A 26,653-nucleotide genomic window follows, 5' to 3' on the forward strand; every position below is an offset into this window, starting at 1 on the left:
TGTCTGCCAGCCCTGAGTACCCACCTCCACAGCGTGCAGGGCCTGCTCCTGAGGGATGCCAAGCACATCGCACCCCGGCCAGAGCGGGCGATGGTGGGGAGCGCTGGGTGCCCCTGGATCTAACAGCGGCCCCAGTGCAGGCAGCTGACCGAGTGCAGGCTGCAGAGCCACATCCTTCCCTCTCTTCTGCTTTACCCACCAGCGAGGCAGCAGGGCAGCCACGGCCACGGCTCCCGGCCGTGCCCACGCCACAGGCGGCGCCTGGGAACAGGCGTCCTTTAATTGGGTTTTTTGGGTCTCGTCCCCATTTTTGGGTAGTTGGGTCTGTTCCTGCCGGTACTCTCCCAGCCCAGCCGTGCCCCGGGGCGGCTCCAGCACGGCGGCGCCACGCTCGGCAGGAGGCGGCAGCAGCAGCGGCGGCGCCGGCACCGCCGGCAGAAAGCCAAGCCGGGCCGAACCGGGCTGCCCCCGGCCGGGGGCTGCCGGCTGTGCCGGGTGGGGGGCGGCGGACCGGAGCGGGCCGGGCGGGGGGTGGCGAAGGACCCCAAGCGCTGGGCCGGGCCTCACCAGATCTCAGCCCAGCGAGGTACAGGCCACGTTGGTGCCGGTGTCGCCGGGCGGGCCCCCGGCCCCCCGGTAGCGGTAGCACCGCCGGGACGAACAGGGAGAGAGGACGACGACGGCAGCTCCCCCCCCCCGCCCGTCAGGTTATGAATGGGTGCAGCGGAAGCCCCGCCCCCCCGGACGTGACGCCCCGCCAATGGGGGCGCGGGGCTGCGTGGCTGGATGAGGTCAGCGCGGCGGTGCCGGGGCGGGGGCGGTGCGCGGGGGGCCGGGTGAGGCGGGGGTCGCAGCCCGCGGGCGGGCAGGGCAGGGTAGGGGCTCAGCGGCTCGCCGCCCGCTGCCGCCGCCGCTGCCGCTGCCCGGGGGAGGCGGGGAAGGGGGGAGGGGCGAGGAAGAGGAGGAGGAGGAGGAGGAGGGAGGAGGAGGAGGAGAGGGAGGAGGAGAGGGAGGAGGGTCCTCGCCGCCGCCGCTCCGTCCCGGGGGCCATTCAGCGGGAGCGCGGCGAGGAGTGAGCGGCGCCGGGGCCGGGCGGGGGGCGCCGGGCGATGCAGGGCTTCGTCAGGCTGCGGCGCGGCGGCCGCGGGCTGTGAGCCGGCGGGGCCGGGCTGGGCTGGGCCGGGCCGGGCCGGGCTGGGCTGGGCTGGCGGCGCGGGGAGGGAAGGGGCGGGCGGGAGCGTGGCGGAGGAGAGGGCAGGCAGCGGCGGGAAGGCGGGAGCGGGGCTGCCCCGGTGCCCGCCCCGCGCGGGGGGCCGGCCCCTGAGTGCATGCGGGGCGCCCCGCCGGGCCGCCGCCGGCCCGCCGCCGCCCGCCGCCCCTGAGACACCGGCGGGGAGAAAGTTGCGGCGGTCGCCCACATGCGCGGCCGCGGCCGGCGGCTTGGGGAACGGCGCCGAGCGGAGGTGGGCGAAGAGAGTTTGAAGCGCTCGCCGGCGGGAAGATGGCGGAGCGGAGCTGAGAGCGGCGCCCGGCGAGCTCGGGCCGCCCCCGCCTTCCTCCGCAGCCCCCCGGACCCCCGCCGGACACATGCAGGCCAAAAAACGCTACCTGACGCTGCTCTCCGCCGGCACCTGTCTCGCCCTGCTGCTCTACCTGGGAGGCGTGCGACTGCGGGCGGCCCGGCACCCGCCGCCCGGTAGCCGGCATGGCCCGCCCCCGCGCCCCGGCGCCGAGCGGCCCTGGCCCCGCTTCCCCGACGCCCTGCGGCCCTTCGCGCCCGCCGAGCGGCCGGGCCCCGAGGGCGGCGGCGGGCGCGTCTCCCCCCGGCAGCGGCGGGACGCCAGCGCCGGCCTCTACCGCGGGCGCCGCTGCCGCATGGAGTCCTGCTTCGACTTCGCCCAGTGCCGGAAAAACGGCTTCAAGGTCTACGTCTACCCGCAGCAGAAGGGGGAGAAGATCGCCGAGAGCTACCAGAACGTCCTGGCCGCCATCGAGGGCTCCCGCTTCTACACCTCTGACCCCGGGCAGGCCTGCCTCTTCGTCCTCAGCCTGGACACGCTGGACCGGGATCAGCTCTCCCCCCAGTACGTGCACAACCTCCGCTCCAAGGTGCAGAGCCTCCACCTGTGGAACAACGGCAGAAACCACCTGATTTTTAATTTATACTCTGGCACCTGGCCCGACTACACCGAGGATGTGGGGTTCGACATTGGCCAGGCCATGCTGGCCAAAGCCAGCATCAGTACTGAAAACTTCAGACCCAACTTTGACGTTTCTATCCCGCTCTTTTCTAAGGATCATCCTAGGACAGGAGGGGAGAAGGGATTTTTGAGGTTTAACACCATCCCTCCTCTCAGGAAGTACATGTTGGTATTCAAGGGGAAAAGGTACCTGACGGGGATAGGGTCAGACACCAGGAATGCCTTATATCACGTCCATAACGGAGAGGATGTTGTCCTCCTGACCACCTGCAAGCATGGCAAAGACTGGCAAAAGCACAAGGATTCGCGCTGCGATCGAGACAACGCTGAATATGAAAAGTAAGTGAGTGGCGCCCCTTTCCCGTGTGTGCGTCCCCAGGGGCATGCCAGCATGCCCAACTCTGCAGGTGTCCCTGGCCAGATGTGAGCAGATGTCTGCCAAGGTGCTGGCAGCGGCCAGAGGAAGGTCATGATCTCTCCTTCGGGCGGGTCGGTCACTCCTCCGGTCCCCTGCGAGGCTGCTGGCTGGCTCGGTGCTGCCTTGGCTGGGGAAGCCGGCAGGGAGGCGTTGAAGGGCGGCGCAGTGTCCCGCAGCCGTGGTGTTGCTTGTCCTGGGGACCAATGACCTGCATCCGCAGCCCTTTGGCTTCACAAACGCGGCCAGCGGCAAAGATGCTGCTGGAGGATGCTCTGGCATCTGGCACTGCCCTTCATCCCCCAGTGCCTCTTAGGGTAGATGCCCTGTGCCTTACCTGCCCCGAGACTAAGTCTGTGCAAGTCCTCGGCCCTCTTCAATGCATGCGTGAGCCTTGCTCCCGCAGTGGGTTAGTTGCTGAGGGTGATTGCTGGGATGTTCTCTCCAAAAAGCACTGCCCGGTGTCTGGCTGGTGTCTGCGTATCTCCACAGATGAGGCAGTAACTTGCCTTGCCGTCTTTTTCCTCTCGGTTCAAACCGGCACAGCATCAGTAAAGAAAGGAGGAAAAAGAAACGCTGACTGTGTTCATGTCCTGTGTCTGAGCTTCTGATTTTTACATGTGAGAGGATACGCCAGTGGTGCGAGCACAGCGTGTGTTTTCTGTGAATGCTTGGTTTCTTGGCTTTCCCCGATTTTTATTTTTATTTGTTGATGTCACTATGTAGCCAAATTTTGTGTTGCTGTGGTGCTACCCTTGTCTTCCAGTCTGCTTTTCAGGTTTGTATGTATAGCTGCCGGGAAAATCGCTTCCTGGGAATTACCTCTAGAACTGTGATGCTGACTAAGCCATTTTGCAACTGATTAGTTCATTTAAATGCCGACCACTGCTATGTTTGCTGCAGAGTAGGTGTCTATATATGAAGTTTTTTGCATAAGAATGTTTCCCGTGTAGCAGGAGTTAGACGCTGAATTAAAACAGACCAGCCGTATAGCACTGGGTTAGTAGCTTGTGGTGGAGCTGCACTGAGAGCTGCCAACGGCTGGAGGGGTTTGCGATGCATAGAGGAACGTGGGTGGAAAAATACTCCTGGAGAGCAGTCGGGAAGGAACTACGGTGGCATTAAGGCTGATCAAAATTTCCAGCTGGCTGCCTGTTTCTCCACCGAAACTAGCCACGGGGGGTTGGGAGAGACCGGGAAGGTCAGCACTGCAACACCGGGAAGCCTGCGTGTGCTGGGCGGACTCTGCTCGTCCTTCGGTTACTGTAAATCCGCCGCAGAGTGGGAGAAGACAGCAGTGCAAATACTTGGTGGACTTCTAATCCCATTCACTTTCAGAAAACTGTTGGACGAGTGGTGAAATGATGCACACGTGGAAGCAATACAGCGGCGGTACCAAGTGGTCAGTAGAGCTACTAAGCTAAGCTCATGTTATTTGTGACCTGGGAGTCCCTTTGGCTTGTGATCTCCCTTAGGGAATATTTTCTGGGGGGAAAGAAGGGAGACCTGACAACTGTAGCCTTGAAGGCTGTGCTGGTTTTTGGCATAGATCTTAGCAATTGGAGCTGATTTACAGATAGGAAAAATTCTGGTTATTTGCTGTGTTGTACAGCATGTGTGCTGTCAAGTTGTCATAAAACAAACATACCCTCCTATGGTTTGACACGAGTAAGGCCGTGTTCAATTTTTTTACAGCTATTCCGTTTGGTCTAATAAAAGATAGACCTCTCCCCATAAGTTCTGCCTCTCCTAAAGTGTATTGGACGCTTATTTTGTAGCGAGGGGTGTACATAACAACCCTCGGGATACGGAAGCATTAACCCAACTGGTATGCCGTGCTATTCATACAAAAAACCATACTTGCTGCTAAAATGCGGCCATATCTGGGGTGGTGTATGGGGACTTCAACATTCGTCGCAGCGCTGCTGTTAAAGATGGGAAGTAAAAAAAGATGATTACAAGAAAATAAGATTACTCCAAGAATTGAGGCAGGCTGAATCTGTGGTCAGGCCACTGAGATGAACAGGCTCGCTCTGGCGAACGACTGCAAATGCTGAAGCTCTTGAACCTGGCATCTTATCTGAACGAGCGCACCTGCCAGAGCGTGCTGCTGCCCCTTCATGCTCCTGCTTCGGTGCCGATTCACAGCAAAGTATGCCATCTGCTGATCTCCCAGCACTGCGTCCTGCGGTGGCCTGCATTCTCTGTCTCTCCCGTGCAAATACAGACCACGCCTGGCTCTCCACTCCCTTTATAAAATCCGACAAGGTCACATCCCCGGGGTAGCGTAACAGTGGTCAGCTGGTTGAAATGCTTCTGTGTGGATGTGTAACCCAGGTGTGAAAGCTGTAGGAGGGACTCTGCTATTCACCCTGCCTAAAGCAGCATCCGATCATGAACGAGGCTGTAGTGCTTGGCAAAGAAATGTCTCTAAATACAGTTGGGCCTTGAAAACTGCATGCAAAGCTGCTCTTGTGGGGCTTGGATTTAACAATGCATCCTCAAGGTTTTAATCAAAAAGAAGAAAAATGCATTCTCCAAGACATATATATTTGCATATCCATATAGAGTTGGGAAAGTTGCATATCGCACTCTTCTGTGCTGGTTTTCCCATCCTCTGCTGTGACGCTTACACTATTTCACTTCACATGAAGGGCAGGAATGTGGGTGCCCTGGCCATGGAGAGCTGGCCCTGAGATACCAGTCCTTGCCAGGGTGAAATATGAACGATTGGCTCTAGGTAGAGGCTTTGCTAAGCCGGGTAAATTAGGTGACCAGATTTTAAAACATGATAACCTCACGTTAACAGAGTGGTAGGGTTATGTTGTGTTATGCTTGGTGCCGGTGCACACTGCAAGTTAGTTGTGATGGGGTTTCATCTGCAGCACAACATTTGGTGTTGGGTTCAAAAAAGGTCCACCTGTCTGCAGGCTGCATTGTTTCCTCTCTTGGAGATTGAAAAAGCCAAGAAAGGTGACTTCTTGACCTGTGGAAAATGCATAGAGTGTCTTATTTCATTTGGAGGAAGGAGGGATGGGCATGTGCGCATTTGACTCTGTCTCCCTGAATTGTATTGAAAGATCTATCTGTATGTTACAGCTAATTAATTTGCATCCCAGTTATGCATCTCAGCAGATAAAGCTGATGCAGACTAAAATGAATTGCATTATTATGATTAGACTACTAGCAAACAGGATGTAAAGGAAAACAAAAACTCTGGTTTCTTTACGGTGCCCTTGACTGTCAAAGTTGGCCTTTGTCACCCAGTGCTAGGGCAGCTGGGCTTTCTGAATTCCTCCACGGTAGGACTTCAGCGTCAAGCTTTCTGCTTCACAAAGGGTTAAGTGGATAAACAGTGCTGCTGCTGAAGTTTGAAGACAGCCTCTTAAATATTTAATGACAGTCTAAATATATACATATGTACAGTGTGTTTTAAATGAAGGCAGAATTCATGTACAGGCTTAACTGGTTCCAAATAATTACTTTTTGGAAGGTAATATAAATGACTATGGATACTGAAAGAAATGGAGGAATGCGATGTTCTAGTAAAGTCAGATGCAGAGGAGAGATTTGCACCAAAATGGGGATCTTTCTAGGAAAGTAAATAATGTTGTCTGTGGTGTATCCCCTGATCTGCAACAACCCTGCCCTTGGAAGATGGAGAGAGTGATGGTATCCAAAAACATAAGGTCTTGTCAAAAGCTCATTCAAGAAGGCTTTTTGCTCATATCTGTGCAGGATAGCTGAAGTTAATGATGGTAATGAAACAAAGGGGTAAAACAAATAACAGGATTGAGGAGAGTAGGATGGAGAAGGGGAAGTGAGCAAAAAATGTATTTTTGGAGAAATGTGAACTTATGGTGGAGGACAACTAGTGTAGCGAGGTGTTCTTTATAAACTTAAGTTTTTCGACTAGTTGGTGCTCAAAAAGCCTGCGTGATCAAGACTGAACTGAGAAAGGCAGGCAAAACACGCAGGACCTCACGAGGTGGGACTGGTCCTGCAAGAGGAGGTTGGAGGCGTGCCGTTGAGGAGGAGCCTACAGAAGGACCTACCTGGGGCTGCTGGGCACTGGTAGAAGAGGGAGGGAGCAACAGCACACCGCGTGCTTATGCCTGTGAGACATTTCTGCAGGGCACATGACAGTATTGAGCAGGGTTGTGTATGTACTTTTACAGGTGAAAATATCCAGCTGAACATTTTCATTGATCCCTGGTACCCGGTAGGTTTACCTGGTGTGCACTCTACTGGTGGAACGTGTGTCAATCATGGCTGAACCTCCTACCCATGAAAATGCTGTCCTGAGCAAAGGTTACAGTCATGCAATAAGCACAGAATGGGAAGAAAAGCAACTTTTAGTTTCGCTTCCTTCCAACCAGGAATAAAATACACATATAAAAAAAGAAGTGGTAGAATTAGACACTAGGGATGACTTTGCCGCTCACAAGACCGACACGAAAACGTGAAGTAAGGCTTAGGCATGCCTGTCCAACATGTGATGATAATCTAGATGCTGCATACGCATGTATGTGCATGTTTTGAACAAAGGCAAAATTCTTGTATTTTCAGCATAGTGAGCTTCACTGTACTGTATTAAAATATGTGCCACACTTAATCACTTACTGAATTATTTTTGGAATTATTTAAAAGCCTTCACAAGTCAGCTCCTTTGCAGCTCTTTAGGACAGGGCTGAGAAATCACCCAGGTTCAGGGTGGCTGTTGTCTGGGACGTCTGAACTGAGATGGGAACCAGTCTGTGCATCTTGTATATCACCAGGCTGCTTTGGGAGCTTGGATGAAACTCAAGAACTACTGAGAGAGCTTGGGCATTTTCCCAGAGTATCTTGGCTCTTGCAGAGACCTATCCCCACCAGACTGCTTTTTTATTTTAATATCAATTTTCAAGAAACTGGAAAATTGCCTGTTTTACAGTGCGTTTATTCCAAAATGCAGTAAGCAGGTAAATAACAAAGTTTTAACATACGACTGAGAAATACGGGATTTGCTCTGTCGTGTTCCTCCTCCTGCTCTCTGTATGTATTGCAAAGTGTCCTTATGTGCCTGTTGATGCTGATTTAATGCACGTAGTGCCCTGGGGGGGTAGGAGCTTCCACCTGGGAGGCTCTGGGCTGATGCCCTGGCAGGAGCTGGGAGAAGGGGCGACAGGAGCATCCCTGAGCTCATGGCCAGCGGTGCAGTCCCCAGCCTGGCCATTTGCACCAGGCCCTTTCCTCTTGGAAAAGGGGTGGAAGAGGGTGGACATGTGTGCATGAGTGTGTTTCTCCATGCGAGCAGTGTCGAGCACCGCAGCGTGTGTGGCCAGGTGCGTAGGGTCAGGCACCGGCAGAGGAGCCCACCCTGCCCGCAGGCCTTAAACCAGGCGCCCTCCTAACCTCAAGTAATTAAGTTTTCTTGTGGGGCGAGTTATTATTATAATTGCTTGCCCCAGGCTTTTCTGTGTCTTTCTGTGAAACACCTCATAGGAGGCTCTGCGGTGACAAAGCATTACAGTAGATGGCTGATCTGGTCCAGAGCAGAGCAGGCATTTTCTGTATGCTGAAGCGTAGGTGAACACTGCTTTCATGGCTGGAGGGGCTCTGCTTTTATTTTTCCTGCCTAGGAAAATTGTTCTAGGATAGTTTATTGATAAATAATTATCAGTGAAGAGTTGCTTGGTGATAGAACTCAAACCAAAAAATGATCTGAGTCATCATTTTAATTTTAAGCAGAATTAATCCTGAAACGGGTAGTTTGAAGGGTTTGTTGAGCCCAGGTCAGAACTGAGCTAAAAGTAATGTTTCCAGCTGCCCGTTTGGGCAAAATGAAGCCCTGCCATGCCCCCCGCGAGGCACCCTCAGCAAGAAGGTGCTGCAGAGTATCCAGTGGTGCCCCCACCTTCTCGCCCTCCCTGGCTGGGCATTACAGAGGGCAAACCCCGACTTGTGCAGGACTCTTTGTACCAGCCTAAGGTGAGCTTCACTGAAACTGCTCCTAAGGGAGAGGGATGGACGAATTTGGGGTTCTCCTGGGGGCTTATGTGCTGCTGCCTGCTGCTCCCCGCTGCATTGAGGGTGTTCCCAGCCGTGGACCTCTTTGCATCCATGCAGCTCTGAAGTGGTGCATCTCCCTGGGAGGATGGGATTGAGTGAGAGGAGTTTCAGCTCAAGACAAACCCGAGTGAAAAAGGCTACCGCTTTGACTCTGCTGGAAATAATCCTTTTGCCCCACATACAGCCCTGGAACAGCCCACTGGAAAGTAAACTGGCAGCCGCTTGCGGGAGAGGGAGGTAAATGAAACTGGTCGGCACGAAGCACTTATTTACTCAACAGATGTGAGTCAAGAGAATGTGCTGTAATCTGATGATTTCTGGAGTATTATCTGTGATTGTTTTCCCTTTCTCTCTGCAGGGTTTCTTTCAGAAAATCCACAGAGTTTTGTGGTCTTGGGTAAACAAACCGTTTTGCTAACCAGAGAAAAATAAGCCGTAGGTACGTAGATAACTGTCTGGCCTGTGAAGGGAGTTAAATGCTGTGTTCTGTGCTGCTAAGGTGACTGACTTCTCAAGGACTTGGCTATATCTAGATGATGATGCAGGATATATACTCCTCTCCTATGTTGTATGGAGATTAGTTCAGCATGTGGGAATGTGTGAGTAGAACTTCAGGTTATATTTAAGGTTCTGCAGCTTTCCACATTGCCGAGTATTTTGGGACATACAGGTTTCACAACCTTCTCATGGTTTACACTGAGCAGTAGCTTTGTTCCTCTTCTGTTCATCCAGCTATGCTGTGCTTTTACGTAAGGTTTTGTGTTGCTCTTTTTTAATCCAGACTTCAGGAGGAAACAGGATATATATCATCACTGTCTTGCCCTTAATATAGGAGCCTCCTCAGTCGACTGGAGGGAGCATCAATGCTATGTGATGCTGATACAACTCATCCCCGCATCTCTGGAGCAGACAGGGAGGGAGCTGGGGCAGGAGCGGCCTGTGGCACTGGGCATGCTCAGGGGTGACTAAAGGTCCAGGCCAGAGGATGGTGGGAGTCATTATTTCTTCCACTTATGGAGCAAATTATAATTTATAACAGTTGACACCCATGCATTGGAAGAAGCCGAAGAGTGTGCTTAGAGCAGTCCCTGTCCTGGTATTGCAGCGTGGGTGCCATGGGGCCTGCGAGGTGGTTTGGAAGCAGAGAGATGGGAGATCAGCATGCTGCGGTGGTGCAGGAGAAACTAGTTTAAGGAATGAGTTCCAAATGAGAACAAAAGAGAGGAGATTTGTTTCACATGAGAAGAGGGAAGTAATGCTTTAAGAAACAAAGGCCCTATCTCAGCAAAATGTTGTGCCTAACTGCTTTGCTGGGAAAGAACTGGTGTGAGTGCTGCCAGGCTGATGGCTTTCCAAATGCAATCTGACTTCCTAAAATGTTATTGTTTCTTAGAATAAGAAAACAACTCTAAGCTAGTCGGGGGGGGTAGGCCTCCTCAGTAACAAGAGAAAGAAGATGCCATTTTCTTTAAATATCTTGTGTTTTCCCCGCTCGTCTCTCAGACCGCCTCTTGCTGAGATTTAACCTCAGTTTTTCGGGCGGTGTAGTGCTGTCTCCTTGGCAGGGATGCAGATAGGGCGCTATGCAGGTGTTCCCTGAAAGGTGGTAGAGTTGGGGTGTTTGTGTCGGCTAAAGCAGGCTCCCATTTCATATTCCAGTCAGACAGACTTCTCCGTGTTCCTGCAGTCCCTGGGTGAAGTGTGGTGCTGGCAGGGCTGCCGCAGGAGCTCCTGCCTTCTGCCTGTAGCACACGTGGTCTCGGGACTGCAGTCCGACGGCCAGGATTGCCACTGGCCACCGTGGTTACGTTTCCATATGCCTTTAAAATGGGGAAGAGCGCTTTGCTTTCCCTAAGCATTTTTGGGGGTTACTTTAGTGCTTTATAATGTTTTAGAGAAAGTGCTATGTAAAACTGAAACATTATTCATTAATGTTTTCTATATCCCCTTCTCGGGAAGCATCAGTGAGCGTAGGTCTAAATTGTGACTTTCCGAGAAAAGGTGATAGTTGTCAGAAGCAGCTTAAAGCAGCTCTTCTCTGTGTGCGTGGGGGAGGAAATGTCCACAAAAGCTTTTTTGGGGTTTGGCACTTGTCCTAGGTCAGGATACGTGGTCGTGTTTGGTATATGAGCCTTTTAACTCTCCTTGCTTCACTCAGACTCTACCAAAGGCCACCACTTTTCCAGGCGCTGAAGCACTGCTGTTTCTGATCACTCCTCCAAGGGCTCTTGCGGTGCAGTTAGCAAATTCAGTAAAGCTCTTCCGCCTTAAGTTGACTTTTTTCCCCATGATGGTTTCTAGTCCAGAAATACATGAAAACGAAATAATTCCCGGGTTCCTAAGTGAATTTCCCATTCGTTCACTTTTTTCCCTCTAATATACTCTTTGTGTTTGTGAATGAAACAGAATTAGGGCTAATTTAGTTGATTGGCTGCAAAACAAAAGTATTCAATGCTAAGAATGGGAAATGAGAAGGCCTTTCTGAAATGTTACTTCTTTGCATAATTGTAATAGATTATAATTATACAGTCGGGTGTTTAGCAGTGGATTTGCTGTAAACACGGTCATGGGAAATGTCTCATCGCTCACTTGTGTCGGTTTGAGTCCCAGTGCGGTCCCGTCGATGGCAGTACTGGCATCTCTAAGGACATTTTCTCTTTGAGCAGGATGGTGTGTTGCAGAAAATGCTATCTCCTGTTCCCCTCCCAGCTCCTCCCACAAAATTACTGCCGTCGATATGGCCATGTCAGACCGTTGACACAAATCAATAAGATCAATCATTCTTCAGCTCCTAAACAAAATTGAGAGCGGAATGCTGACAGGTTGCGCATAGCAATACTGGCAGTGATTCCTAAATGGAAAATGCATACCATAACGTTTGCAAAGTGTAAGTGGGGGACCCTGTCCCATGAATAATTAGTTCTTTGAGGCTGTAAAAAGGAGCATGCTACAAATCGTTTCCTACAACTGCAGTATGTGTTATGACCCCTACAGCTGTCAGGCTGATGGAGAACATCACCTGCCCAAGAGCAGTGCTGGAGAGGGGTAAGCGTGGCAGAGTTTGGTTAGGAATCCTGGTTTTCTTCATTATCCTAGAAGATCTTGACTTCTGATACTGTTTTTTGCCCTGCGAATAATTGCAGACATTTTATCGTAATACTGGAATTCCTGGTGCAATCAGGTAGTTCAGTGTGTAACTGCTAGAAAGACCTCAAAACTGTAGTTGCTGTAGTCTGCAAGAATAAAATCAGAGACTGCTTCTAAAAATCAGAACCTTTATTGAAGGGAAGGACAAATCTTTGTTTATAATGTCTGAATTTATATCTCTGAAGGCTTGTTTGGGTGTGTCTGCTGTAGACTCAATCAGCTGCTTCAGGAAGATAAACACATAAATGTTTCATCTCGATTTGCCACCAACCATTGTGCTGGGTGCTAGCAGATTTTTCTTTTAATTAAATATAATTTATCTAATCCTAATGGGAAACATAATTATGGGGTTTATTTTTTAATACTGTGATTTCAGAATTACTTTATAAAGAACAGTAACATTTTCCCCTTAAGGGCTGTTTAAAAACGAGCAAACAAAATAAAAAAACCAAAGTACGCTTTGCTGAAAGTAATAAATCTCAGACAAGAAGCAAAAAAAAAAAGCATCTGATACGTTTGAGCTGCAATAAAGCTGAAAATTAATGATCAGTAAGTTGGTGCTGCAAGAGAGTGAATGCATTATGGATTTGAGGAGATGCCTATAGCTTATTAAATGTCAGCAAATTTTAGCATAAGCAGTAGAAAACCCTGATCAGAAAATGTAAAACGGTGCAACCTGCAGTTGGAAGATCCAGTGCCACAAAGGATGTGGGAACCATGTGTATGGCTGAAACGTAAGAAAGTGCTTTGCAAGATCAGGGTCTGAAATTGCATGCTAAACTCCTTTAAGTAAGGCATGACTGTAGTCTCAGGGAGGGATTTATTGTACTGTAAAACCTTTGCACGAGAAGGTATGGATGACTGTTTAAAATAATTTAAAACAAATAACATCCCTTCACCCTCCCACTCTCTCACGCTTTTTTTTCCTAAAACGGAAAGGTAAGGCTACTAGTTGAATTGTAATAGAATAATATATCAAGTGAGTGATCACATCAGGCATGGACACTTACCAAATCACAGCGAGATAACTGTGAATAACTCTCTAGTTTCAACAATTTGCATGGCCATTAGCAATTGATGGGTTTCCCTTAGAACCACATTATCTATGGCAGCGGGATCTATTCCTGCGCACCGCTCCTGCATACTAAGTGCCTGAGAAATTCTCAAAAGTAAGGGTAATAAAAAATCTGATAGCAGCAAGGTGAATGAAGCAGGTAGGAATTTCAAGGCGACATTTTTTGAAGGTGGGGAAATATTTCAGGTGATCATGCATTTTCATAATTGCTCTCCCCCTCTTCTCTGCCTATTTTTTTTAACCTCAGTTCTGCAAGTTTTAATTCAAGCTGATGTTAGGTTTCCCTTCACTGCTTGGCGTCGTCTCAGGCTTCATGGTCGGTCTGGCATGTGGATCAGGTTAAGCAAGATTTTAAAATACATCTTGTTTTAGTTTTGGATTGGACACGTGTCTTGAGGAGCTTTTATGCATATTCAACAAAAGATAAAACCAGTGCTAAATTTAGCAGTCCTAGATTGCTGGGTGGCTCTTTCATGGGAGTGATTTCGAGCAGGTGTCAAAGATATGCTTTCCTTATGAGAATCATTCCACCATTTTAATAAACACGTGACACATCCCTTATTTCTAGCACTTTCATCTCTGGCTGATGGCATGTCAGATGTTTCCGGATTCTTCCATCAAGTTGACTTTTCCAGCCCCAAATCTCCTTTCTCTCTCTCCTTTTATTTCTCTTTCTCGCCCTCTTCCCTCTCCCCCTTTCTTTTCATGGTGCTGTTGTTGTGGCAAGATTAAAGCGACTGAGTGAAGCAGTGGCGGGGAAAGCCGGATAATCAAAGTATGCGAGCAGCTGGAGCTGTGTGAAGGTGGGTGGGTGACACATCAAAGCTGGGGGGTACGGGCGCTCGCTGCTCTCGCCTCTCATTGCAAACGGCCCCCCTGCCGTGAGCAGAGTTCCTGGGGTTAATTTGTGAGCTCACACGTACACAAATGCGATCGCTTTTCTATGCCCTTCCCAAAATTTAACTGCAGACAATGGTAATAAAGTCTTAGCTGTGTTCCTTGGCAGATGGCTTCTGTAGACATGGCATGGCGTGTTAGGAAGTAAGTACCCGAGTTGTTGATAGCGGGAGGTGGTCGTTCACCGTCAGCTGAGAACACCCCAGCACCTTATTGTCCCATCTGCCCATAAATGCTGTTTCTGGGTCGCTGTTGGTAGGGTGAGGAGAACTGGAAGATCTGAGCAGCGCCTGGTTGCCCCGGCTGCCGGCAGAGACCCAGTGTGTCCTGTCTTGGCCAGAGCACCCATGGCCTGGGCAGGCAGCCGCCCCTCGCCCAGCCACATGCAGGTGCTGCTCCCCGAGCTCTGCATCCAGTGCGAGGGCTTGAGGTGCCCTCAGCTCAGGGGAAGCCCCGAATCCCCACTCATCTCTAAACTCTCTGTGCATGTCTCTTGACATGGAGCTAACCGTGGGGCTGTCTATTTTCTCAGCTGCTGCCTCTGCCCGCGTTGCCCGCTCCCCAAACCCTGGTTTGTCTTTGCTGTGGAGCTCGGAGGTTGAGCACCCCACAGACTGGACAGACTCTTGCTCTATGTTCGTGCAAGGGGATCCTGGGCCTTGTCTTAACCGTTTGTTCTGAAGGTGTCAAAAAATTATTGCACTTTACACCTGCAGGACTTTCACAGGACTCTTCTTCACTGCCCCCAGCCTGCTGGTGTCCGTTTTGGTTACTGCTGTTTGAGAACCAAAATAGGAGCCATTAGGACATGCATCTCTTGGCTTTGTGCATTGAAACATCAGTGAACTGCAGTGAAAACAGGTTTTCAGCTTTTGTTCTGTTAGCTATTTCTTGTGGCCTGTAATAATAGTCCTTTCTAGCAAAAAGGTTTTTTTACTCTTCTTTAATTTTTAATGAAAAATCTTCCTGATACAGGTCACAGTAAAATAATTAACAGTGAGATCGTCTGTGTTGTTTGGGTAGAAAACTGGAGATCTAAGGATTTAGAGATATTGGTGTGATCCCAGGTTGCCTTGTTGGTGTGGTTACTGGTTATAGCAATAGTTCTTATTTACTTTAACTTCAGTCTCAGGGTAACCGTGTTTCACAATAATCAATGCACTGATTACTATAATTGCATTTTGTGGTACTGTGGTCTTATAATTAACTGACTGGACTAATAAAGCGTGGAATCTAATGAATATTTGTAAACAAACTTCATTAGGAAGTAGGTTGCGAATATGTACTGGCAGAGGATAGTGGAGGAGACCTGTCCTCAATTTCAATAGTTATGATGGATGGAAACCTGGAAATGAACAGCAAAGCATGGAAACCATCCCACTGCTACTTACTTTGCATTTACTGCTGCACTGTGTTTTAAAATCTCTCTTTTTTAAAAAAAACTTTCTAGAAAAAGGCTCCCCACTGCAATGCGATCCTGCGTACACAATTTCAGTCTCTTCTGCAGAACATTAAAGCATTATCAGGCACGATGTTGAAAACCGGATTTACAATGTAGGGCTGGTATCAGCCTTAAGTAAGAAGTGTCTATTGTCACCCCATGATTGGATCTTAATGCAATTAAAATGAAAAAGGAAACCACCATTGAAAATGGGAAATATATTTCCTAGTGGTGCCTCTGGGGGGGGTGGATGGCTGACATCTGGCTGTTGCTGGAAAGTTGGCTGTCTTTTACTGTCCTTGAGGAACTGTGTCCCATTCTTGCTGTTGTATTGGGCATGGTTGGCATGTTCCCTCCGCTTGTGTCCCTGTGTTTCAGAGGTGTGTTCTTCGTCTCAGGCGTGGGGTCCGGTCCTGCACACTCTGTCAGGCTGTTTGGGAGCATCTTGTATGAGTCTGGCAAGTTAACAGTTGAACGATCTGGCCCATTTTGGATGGTTGCTTTATTTTAAGGTCGCCAGAAATACCTTTACACCTCCTTGCCTTCTCTCCCCTCTTCCCCCATCTTTAAGCTACTTGACTTTTAATTACAGGTTTTCCTGGCTGAGTCCACATGTGTCTCTTTTACAGAAGTAGCATTAAATCCTGCTGCCTCCCCCCTCTTTTTTTAAGCTTTTGATTATCTGCAAAGTTTGGTATTAATTTTTCAGGGAAACACATGTAAGGAGACTAGCCCAGAGAGCACCAGCCCTGAGCAATAGGCTCGTGAGTGGCTGCTCTTGCAGCAGGAGCTCAGAGGGGAGAGGGTCTTTCAGCAGCTACAGTTCATGCATTTGCTTCCTACCTGCTGGTTTCAAACAGTATTAATTTTTATGCATTTATTGTGTTTAATTGAAAGCAGGGCTGCTTACAGCAGTGCTTGCAGAGATTCCTCCTCCTCTCCCCCCCCCAAACACAACAAATAGGCATCTGGTATTTGTTTCGTATAACACAATCCTCATAAAATGAAGAGTAATAAAACATAATTATCTGTAAAGGCTTGTTTTATAAGCCTAAGAATGAGCTTGTTTCTGCCTTGTTTTAGCCTATTTGTAAGATAAAGGATGCCTTTGTATGGTTTTAGCCCATCCAAATTAGTAGAGAATCCGTTATTACAGTGTTTTAAACCCTGATGTGTAAGGGTGTAAGGTGGTGTGAGTGCATGCACAGGACAGCACCGGTGGATCTCTAGGGGTGGTGAAGAGCCTTTTTGTGTTCCTTTTGGAAAATTTTTCCTTCCAAATAATGGGTTTTATTTGAAAGCTTTGGTAAAGTACAAGGAAGAAAAATCTGTGGGTTACATGAACAAGGTCAGCGTTTCTGAGCTGTGGGCCTTAAAGTTGGGTTTGAGCCCTTTCTGCTTATCCTTGTCAGCATAAAGGACAATGACATACATCTACGTTTGTGCTTGGATCTGTGTGAGGACTAGTTGATTTGGCCCTTGTTGCTTTTCTGACAGACCTTAACTGCTGCTGTATCTTCATCTCTTTGGAGCATTGCTGACTTGGTCCACCTCCAGTCTGTCCGGTCATCGGGACTCCCAGTGATGGACTCAGCAGTTTTGAACAGCTGATTTCACTCATTTCACCTTACATTTGCTGTTTGCTATTTGTTTGTAGGGCAGTATGCCTTTTTTCTTCCCTTCGGCTTGCTCTAACCCTGCAAAAGCCCTTCCCGCCACCATGTGCTAGCGGGTTTTTTTTCTGGGGGGAAAAGTAGAACTACATAATTTAAACCAATTAGCTATTAAAGTGAGATGTGCAAGTGGCTTATGGCTGTTCTAAAGGTAAAGTGTGAAAACCAAATCCTTTTAGAAAACTCACAGTCTAAGCCTATTGTTTGTTTATTTTCTTTAAAATAGTAATAAGCAAAAATCCACTTTTTGGTAATGAAAACAAAAAGCTGTGGGGCTGCAAGGCACCTTCAACTCCGGCATGCTTTGGAATACATTTGCTTTGACCCTATTCTTCTTTGCACAATTAATTAAAGTGATAGAAGAGGGAATACAACTTCACTCAGCTTTTATGTGAATTGTAGCCTTCTCAAAAGCAGATATGACTTAGGTATTGCTTTCTCTCTGCAAGGCGAGCCTTGTAATTTTGAATCTTGATTAGCAGCTGCTTTTGTTCTTCCGTGAGTCTCAGAAACAATGGGGTTGGGAGCACGTAACAAATTGCTAAACCATACCCTCACAGAGAGAGAAATCTCCCCCTCTTGAAGCGCCTCACTCCCTGCACCTTTCGTTCTGCAAAGAGGCAGCGATGATGCAGCCCTGGGCACAGCGACCCGCTGCTGGGGCTAGGAGATGCTCCCCTAGCAAGCCCTGCTTCCTGGGCAGCAGCGGCGCCCGGGCACAGCCACGTGCTGAGCTGCCCTGTGTTGGAGTCATTCCTTGAAATGCATTTTCCTTGAAATATGTTTTTCTTGCCATCTTATCTGGGGATACTAGTGTAATATGCAGGTTGCTGGCTTTAGCTGTTTAACAGCACTGTTGTGGCTGCTCTGGATCTTTAGCCAGTGGATGGCCGGTTGCAGCAGGTAGGGTGCTAGGAGGCACCCGGCTGCCTTATGTGAGCTTATATTATTTTCCATGGCCAGAAGTCTTTGAGCTATTCAAATAGAAGCCTGCCCTCCTCCAGAGAAGCAGAGGATGGGTGCCAGATTGCAGGCTGATGTGTAAATGTGTCCTTTTGCAGCAAAGTCTTATGTCACACGTGAGCTAAATGTGCTGTGTATGTCAGGCTGCAGAGTCCAGCTACTACTCAAATGGTCCGAGGTGTTTGACACCCCCCCCCCCACTACATAATTTTCCACTTAGTTTTTCATGCAAAGTCTGGAATGCATCTTTCTTTGTTATTTTTTTTTTCTGGGGTATTGCTTCTCTCATGTGTAGAGTTGGGAGATACCTCCCTGGAAAGTCTGCTGGTCCTTAATTAATTAATGACTGCAGAATGTTCTAAGACCAGTGTTGCTTTGCATTCACAACAACAGAATTGTATTTAAAAGTTGGGGTAGCTTCTGATTCAGCCTCCTCATGTCTCCAGAATAAATGGGTTTCATTTCACCAGTGTAAAGGGAGGGGGACACCCCCCCCCCCAGCCATTAGCTTCAGTCGTGCTATCAGTATGACGTGGGCTCGTTATTTGTTCTCTTTCCCATTGTGTGCAGAGTGGTAGCATTGGATGCATTTTCTTTTAAATGTGACATAAAGTGAAATCCTGTTATTTGCACACATTCTGTGGCACTTGTCTTCAAAGTATCTAGGCAACCTTTATGTAGATGACACTTTTAACTCAAACTCTTCCATCATTATGAGCGTGGTCCTGTGAAGAGAAGTAGCTTGAAAAAGGGAGGGAAGAAAGAACTGGCTTGAGCTCATGTTGGGCAGCTTGAGTCACTTGTGAGGCCCTTTGTAGGAAGTATAATACACTGAAGATCTCTGCTCCCATACACTTACACCATCTACTTCAGACTATTCCATGTTTTTCCTTTGAGCTTGGGCAGGTAGGGGGATCTCCTGGCCCTGCTGGAGCTGACGGTAGAGCTGCCAGGAAAGGGGGATTTCAGGGCTTCTACAATCCGGTGGCAAGCGGTGGACTTCCTTGCGTGGTTCTCCACTCTAGGCTCAGTGCTCCAAAACATCAGCAGCTGCAGCCCTGGGAGGTATGTGTGTTCAGAAAGCTTTTGACTTCAGCTGTGCTTCCCAGAAAACAAGAGCTGGATGGGAGGCTCAAAAGACTTGAAGAAGAAGCCACCATTGCTCTGTTAGTTTGCTTTCTGTTAGTTTGCTTTCAACCCCCCCAAGGAAGAAGTAAAGATTACTCAGAGGAGATTCTTTGAATAAAGGTGTGTCTGTGGGGTTAGGTGTGACCATGACCCATTAACAGTTCAGATGCAGCAGGCATTACTACTGCAGTGGTGTGATCTCCAGTTGGGAATTGGTCTCTGAAGCCAAAGCCACTCAGATATGCTGCACAGGGAGTGATGTGGCCCCAGACTTTGTGGCAAGCTGGGTGCCATCTTTTAGAGCGGTTCTGGCTTTGTTAGATCAAGCAGGCATCCTCCAGGTGGGAGGCAATGCCAGTGTAAACGCCACACCACATGCTGTGGCTGGTTTGACAGAAAAGTGGTTTGTGTCCTCGTGCTTAATACTAATCGAATTGGGGCCACCAGATGATCGGCAGTGTGCTCACTGGTATTAAGGAGCACGTCGGTGGTGTAGGTCAGTGTAGTTGGCCTATGGTTTGATCAGAAAATTCATACTTTTTAGCATAAACTTGTTCAGCTGTGGTTTGACAGCAGTTAGGCTTGGTTATCTCATTATCATCCCTCGAGATGAGGGCAAGCCTCACATCCCTGGCCCGTGGTGCACGGTGGATGGTTACTGCGTCTCTTACATTGGCACTGACACTACTCTGATCCCACTGCTGGGATCTTGTGCCAGCTCCACGAGCTCAGCTGGCTCCCTGGCTTGGGGTGATGTGTCTGGAGGAACACCAATGAGTACAAGGAAGAAGGTGGGAATGCTTGGATGGGGCAGTTGTGGAGGACAGGGGGCATTACCTGGGTATCCCCAACAGAGACCAGTTAAGGCTGTTGTGGGTCTGTCATCCAGGTGTAGCAGAGCTAGACCTTGGTCTCTAGCAGTAGAGGGAAAGTTTTAGGAAAAAGCCTTAGTGTTGATGAGCAGGTGCAGCCAGGATCAATTGCCTGCATACCTTATGATCAATTAATTGCAATTAATTCAGCTTCACTTATAGCTTTCTACTGTAAATCTTTGGGCCAAACCCATTGCAAGGGAAAGAAAAGTGTGTGTGGGTTTTGTTTTGTTTTGTTGATACTGCTTTTAGATAGAGAAGCCTCTGCCTATTACTGGAGTCCTCTTTTAATGGCAGAGTTCAACATATGACCAGACATTCCCTGCTGCCTCAGAACACCCCACCTTGGTTGTGTGATCTACATGGACTGTGACTGATGTTTGTGTAACTCAGAACATCAAGCCCTGCATTTTCTTTAATTAGCCCACGGCTTTCTTATGAAAACACAACAAAACAACCCTCCCCCAGCCCCTCAACACGCAGCATACACAAATCTCGCTTTGTCCCCCTTGCCCTGGCCTGGTGCTTTTCACTACATGATGTGTTCCCCATCCAACTCTAAAAGGATGGGACGTTTGTTGGACTGATGCCAGAAGACTGGGACTGTGGTTTGGCGAGATAAAATGTTGGGTGTCTGTGATTTACATTTGCTGGGAGGTTATTCCCTTGGGCTCTTGTTGCATTCATGGTGTCAGCCCAAATATCTGTGACGACATCTTCCCACATGTGGTTGGACTGGCCCAAATGAAGAGGCTGAGCTGGTGGCGGGAAGGATGGGAGGCACTATATGCCGTTGTTGCCCCAAGCGCTGGGTTTTGGGAGGTGGTGGCCCCAGGCAACTCACCGAGGTTGCCTGGGAAGCCGATGCAGAACAGAAAATGAAGCTCAGGTTTCTCAGACTCCCATTGCCGGATCCCCTTCCCCATCCTCTTGTCACCCCTCTGGTCTTTATCAATAGCCGAGCCTGAGTGGCTAGCAATAGCAGGACAGTGAGTGTAGCTGTTTCTTAGGGAATGCTGAAAGGGAAAAGTTGGGAATGGCCTAGACAAATATTTAAAGTGTTGGGAGGAAGAAACCAGATTTCTGTGTTTGAATGCTTTGGGCGGTAAATGAAAGCTTCCTGTCGCAAGGCAAGACAACTACGTTTGTAGCCAGAGTTTGGTTGTTGGTTTTTTTTTTCCTGCTGTGCAGAACAGTGTCAGTCCTTGTGAGACTTGTGGGGGCAGCAGGGAGGAATCACATGCACTAAACCGAAAATCATACTGTAATTGGATACAGTGCATGGTGTTGCTAGTAAGTTATACATAAATAGAGACTCCAGCACTCAGCTCTTTGGTGGAAGACAGGTCTTCTATATTTATCAGGTTTTGCTATTTTTGTAACATGCCATGTTACGCTGTTGTTAAAAAAAAATCCATATTAGTTCCTAAGTATTATTGTTGCCTCATTCTGGGATCAATTGTACCAGACCTTTCTCATTGACTCTGACCTCACCGCGTTTAAATAGCTGGAAATTACAAGTATTTCTTGTCTACAGAAGCATAGAAACTGCGACATCCGAGTTTCTGTTGATGGTCTCCTTTTCTATAGAATTGCTTTCCCCTGCTTGGAGGAGGTTCTCCATTTCCTACTGAAGCCACCAGGAGCAGCTGCCACTATGGATTCCCTATAGGACTAGGACGAGAGTCTGCAAGGCGGACGTGCTAGCAGAGGCAGCAGCGGCTCCTCAGCTCGCCGTGCAGCTTGACTGATTGTGGTGAAGCTGGCAGGGTCAATCAGCAGAATAAGAAGTCTTTGGAGCCTAAAGAAACAGAATGTATACTTTCAAAAATGCACTCTTTTAAAATAGTACCTACCTCATAAAAGGGTGAAAATAGCACCAAAGTAAAAAAAGAAAAACCGGTCTGCTGTGCCGCGCAGTGTAGTAAGCAGAGCTGAGGGGTTTTTTTTCTCCAGTGCCATTTCAGTTGAGCAATTTTGCTGTACATTAGCTTGTTTGTCTGCAAGATGGGATTACTGAATTTTTAGAAGTACTTCATGATCCTCAGATTACGGGTATCACATAAAGCTACTTCTGTTCCTAAATGGGGGGTTTGGGTTAGCTTTTGGTAATATTTTACGTGTATATAAAGCTGTGCTCCTGCGTGCAGGAAAAAAAAGCATGGGATATTTCTGATTTCTTTTTTCAGATGAGGTTTTGTCTTTCTAAGGCCACGTCCAGAACCAATCACAAGTAGACTTCGTGGTTACTTAGGAAATGGTAAAAGTCTAGATTTTTTTATGGGCTTTACACTGCCAGGCACACTGGTTATTTCAAGTTAAGGGACTTAGTTAACAGTGAGACAGGGTTGGTGAGACAGGATGGGAGTGCTTGATAAGTCTTATTATTAATAGGCTAGCTGTATATATGATCTTGACTTAATTTCTCTACCACAAAAAGCTAAAACCACCATCTTGGACCTCATGATAAATGACAGATTTGCCTGCACTGAGGATGCTGCTGGTAAGTATCCCTGTGCAGTGATATTTCTTCATTTGACCTCATGTCTGTGGGTTGGTCATGAAAGCTGAGATGGATATTGACTACTCTAATCTTGACAATATGCTTAATTACAGGGCAGTAAGAGTCAAGCGGATAGCATTTCGGGTAGTTGGTGTGGAGAATAAAGCGACATGGTAAACTGAGCCCTGGTAGTTCACTTGGGACAGTGCGGTGGGTTGTTATTACATTATGGTGGGAGAAGCTGCCAAGCAAATAATACTGTAACAATTAAGTGGGGCTGTTAACGGCATGACTGAGCCAATTCATTAATGACAATGGTGTATTCTTGTATCTGCTTTCCCTTACAACTGCTGGGTGAAGATACTCGGGGGAAACAAGACCAGTGGGAAGAAGGGAGGAGGAAAGGAGACTCCGAAGATTTGGTGCAGATGCAGTGACTTTCTTTAAGCCTTTGTTCCCTGAGTCATCTGAAATGCAGCTGTTTCCCGGATGGGTTTTATGGAAACCTGGCAGTTTGCTGTCAGAGCAATGTACTCCTGATGAAACATCTTCACATAGATGCTGTTTTCTGTGCATCTGCTTGTTTGGTGGGTTGGAAAGAAGTGGAGGAAAGGACAGAGTTACTTCTGTCAGGTGGAGGCTTCTGTGCAAAGGGACTGAATCAAGGCAATGGGTGTCCTTTGGCAGGGGATATTCTCAGTTACTGGTGTTTTCACAGACAAATAGCAGTAAACTGCAGGGGCGCTTGAGATATAAAAATGCATAGACAAAGGTGCCATCTTTGGGGTTTCAAAGGAAAGCCAAAGTGAAGAGCTGGAGGCTGCAGGCACTGCATATTTCCTTAAGTATAGGCAAAGCTGTTGTCTGACCCATTTCTGTTTATGATTATCAGCGGCTTTGTTAGGAATTAGTCTGTTGCTGGACCTTGTAATTTTTGGAGTTAGGGGAAGACAATAAAGAAGATCCTAAATCAACCGGCTGTTAGAAAGTAGTAGCAGGAGTGGCTTAGAAAAAAAACAACGCAATTTTTTTTTTTTAATTTAAACAGTAAAATATACTGCTGTAGTAGGGGGTATATTCACGACCAAGGGCGTGAAGGTCTACGCTTCCTGCTGTAAAAAAAAAAAAAAGGGTCTCTGGTTGAGCTGTGCCAGGGTGTGCGAGATGGCCTCTGCCCTGCCGGGGTGGCTCAGCTCCAGGCCTGGATGCGTACTGGGTGAGATGTCTGCTGGGCATCAAGAGAAGCAGGGCGAGTTTCAAGGAGGTATCAAGGAGCGTGAAAGCCCAAGGATGGAAGGAGGGGGAGAATTAAGAATTTGCAAAGCAGCACTACATCTTTCAGTGCAACAGCTTTTTCTTCCCTCTCAGCTCTGTTTCTTCCCGTATTTGCTAGAAGTAGGGTTACACTGTTTTGGTTTGGGTAGCGAGGAGGTGAGAAGGTTACTCCCAAATTTTAATGTGAGATATAAACTGTAAACCACATGGGCAACCACAGAGTTGAAACAAACACACCTGCAGCAGAGATGCTCACCATGGCTTAAAACACATCCACATGGACTTGGAGGGCTTCTGGTGTTGAGGGCATTTGTGTCTGGCACCTCAATTCAAAAACAAACCAAATCTGAGAGCTGCCAGTGCCGGATGGTGCACCACAAGCACGTGATTTCAAAGCACAAACGTGGTGTGAACTCACTCCACTGATCCAAATTTCCTTAGAAACCAAAACAAAACACCAAAGTGTGATGATTTGAGGTAGATCTGGCAGGGTTTGTGCTGAGCCAGCTATCCACCGGGGTATCCTAACTCAGATCAGGTGCCATCTCACCTGAAACCAGTGTGAAACCAGGATGGAGGCAGAGGGGACGCAGCTGGTGGGGAGATGCCTTCCCCACCACAGGCTCCCCGGGCGTTGCAGCCGGGCCTTGGGGAAAGCCCAGGGCTGACGGGGCCCTGAACTTTAGCAAATGACTCTGGTTTAAAGAGCGTGATTTTCTTTTAAACATGGTAGAAGTGGTGTGTGAGATGTGTTTTTAAATAGAGTATGTTTGTGTCGTGTGCCTTCGGTAGAGAGTTTATGTCTGTGTAATCACTTAAATTGTCTTATTTTCTGTCTCCCTCCTGTTATGCAAATTTTATACTACATGCTTACGTGTTTTAGGGTTTTTTGTGCAAAGAATCAGGCACGGTTGCATTGGGAAGCAGGTGTTGCGGTGGTATTTGAGACACTTTGCTGCTACATGGGATGGGAGATGCAGGCAGCAGCCAGGAAAGAGGTGCCCAGGATGGGCAGCGCTGCCGCTGGGGCCTTTTGTAGCCCATCTGGAGGAGGTCCTCAGTGCGCCGCTCAACGCTGCTGCACCAAGAGTTTAAGGGTGGTTGAAGCTTTGCCATAAATGATATCTTGGAGGGAAGATGTAAAAGATGAAGCATTGCCTGCTTTCGGTCCCTGTGCAAGGGATCAAGTCAGGCAGCAGCCCGAGCATCAGCTTCTGGAGACTGAAACACCCAAAGGATGTCATCTTTTATGGTATTAAAATGCAATGCTTGAAAGTGTCTCACAACACCAACGTTTGTTAAATGCCACAGTTGGGGGACACTGGGAAGTGCTGAGGTGACTCTGCATGTGCGTTTGAGTAACGGAGCACAAATAGGATGCTTTGTAATTGATTTTTTTTTTCCCCACCTCCTTTCCTTTATGGGGCCAGTGTGTGTGTGTGTCTAAGTACTTGTTACTGAAATAAAGTCTGAAGCATGTTTAGACGCCACATCTGACAAATGGTGACTTTTTTCTTCCTAATCACAAATGCTGTCTGCGTTTTTACTCCACTTTTTTTTTTGTAATACCACAAAGGCTGATCCGACATGCAGTGCACGTTTTCCCTGTTAAATTATGCCCTGGAAGTTTTGACCTCTAGCATTTCATAGTAGCTTGTAAATTATGTATGGAAATGTTCTGTATTGTTACCGTATGAACTCCACAGAGATGGGGTGTCCGAGTTGCTGGATTTGGTATCGAGCTTGGGAGTGTTTCCCTGTTCCTCCCAAAACTCAAAGCATCACGCTATTTTACACTCACTTACTGTACTGAAGATAACTTTTGTCTGTGCATGCAGAAAACCTGGAGTTGCTCTTAGCCAGATTAAAATAATGGATCACTTGAAAGAATATTGCCTAGTATTTATTGCTGCTCACCAGAGGATAATTTCAATAAGAATTTATCATATTTATTCAGCAGCAGACTAATAGATTCAGATTTGTTTAAACAAAGACTCAAGGAAGAACCTGCTAAATGCTTACGGTTATATTCATTGCAGGCATAAGTTACTCCACTTCACTCAATGTACTTGTACCTGCTTATGTCACCAATTAATTTGGCTCTTAATATCTTATTTTCAGCACCTTACTTTCTTTCCTCTGAGTACTGCAATTCATGTTCGTCCCTGATGTAAGTCTATTGTGGATAACGGCATCTCTGATGCTTTCTGGCTTTGGATGGGTTTGATTTGTTGTTGTGGCAAAGTCTACATAAAGAAAAACACTGTTGCAGGAAAGAGTGATCTAATATGCTGAACCTGAATCTGGGAAGGTCTTGAATACGAATTCTCCTGTGCTGTGTTTGTGGCTTTGAGTAGTTCACCCGGTCTGTCTTTTTTCCCTTATTTAAAACCAGGCTCAATGCTTACCAGGTGAAAGGTTCTGCTGTTTAATACCTATACAATGTTTGTGTATGGAAAGTGTGAGCCAGTACATTAGTAGTTTGAGATTTTTGTTGGGAGATAATCTAAAAAATGAAGAAACCAGGAAGGAAATCGGTGGCCAAATGATGACCGGGAGCACATGTGGAATGGATGAGGGGTATGTATTGACGTAATACGAGCATAAAGCTACGTGGTGTTCTAGTATGCCTTGCTCTATTTGTGTTGGGCATAACTTCGGGAAGCCAAATGGATGCTCTTAAAAATAAATGCTCTTCATCCAAAAAAAAGCTTTCACCCAAACTGAAATTTCTTGCGCCAAAGTTAAATTTGCAAAGCTGCAAATTAAATGCAAGTATCCCCATTCTGCGGGAATGGGAATACTCTGAGTCAGTCGAGTATGTTATGTCTGGTGGTGTCCAAATTTTTCTCTGTTATGGGTATGTGTGTGATTTGGGTGTCTCAGTGCATGTTCAGAACCGATGTATAGACCATGTCTTTCATTTACGTGTGCGCACACACACACGTTTTTAATGGAACTGAAAACACTGTGACTTTCTCTGTTTTGCTGGTTGCCATCCCACCAACTCAC

At 47.9% G+C, this 26,653-nt stretch overlaps 1 protein-coding gene across 1 annotated transcript in view; it reads left to right on the forward strand.

Annotated features, from left to right (window-relative positions):
- Window positions 1-1,338: 1,338 nt before the first annotated feature.
- Window positions 1,339-26,653, forward strand: part of EXT1 (exostosin glycosyltransferase 1) — a 186,195-nt gene continuing 160,880 nt past the window's right edge. Inside the window, exon 1 of the mRNA XM_076329198.1 lies at window positions 1,339-2,540. Within this exon, the coding sequence (XP_076185313.1) occupies window positions 1,588-2,540 (953 nt within the window). The 5' untranslated portion in view covers window positions 1,339-1,587. The remainder of the gene's footprint in view (window positions 2,541-26,653) is intronic.

The sequence above is a fragment of the Aptenodytes patagonicus genome, chromosome 2 (genome assembly GCF_965638725.1).
Source record: "Aptenodytes patagonicus chromosome 2, bAptPat1.pri.cur, whole genome shotgun sequence".
Lineage (NCBI taxonomy): Eukaryota > Metazoa > Chordata > Aves > Sphenisciformes > Spheniscidae > Aptenodytes > Aptenodytes patagonicus.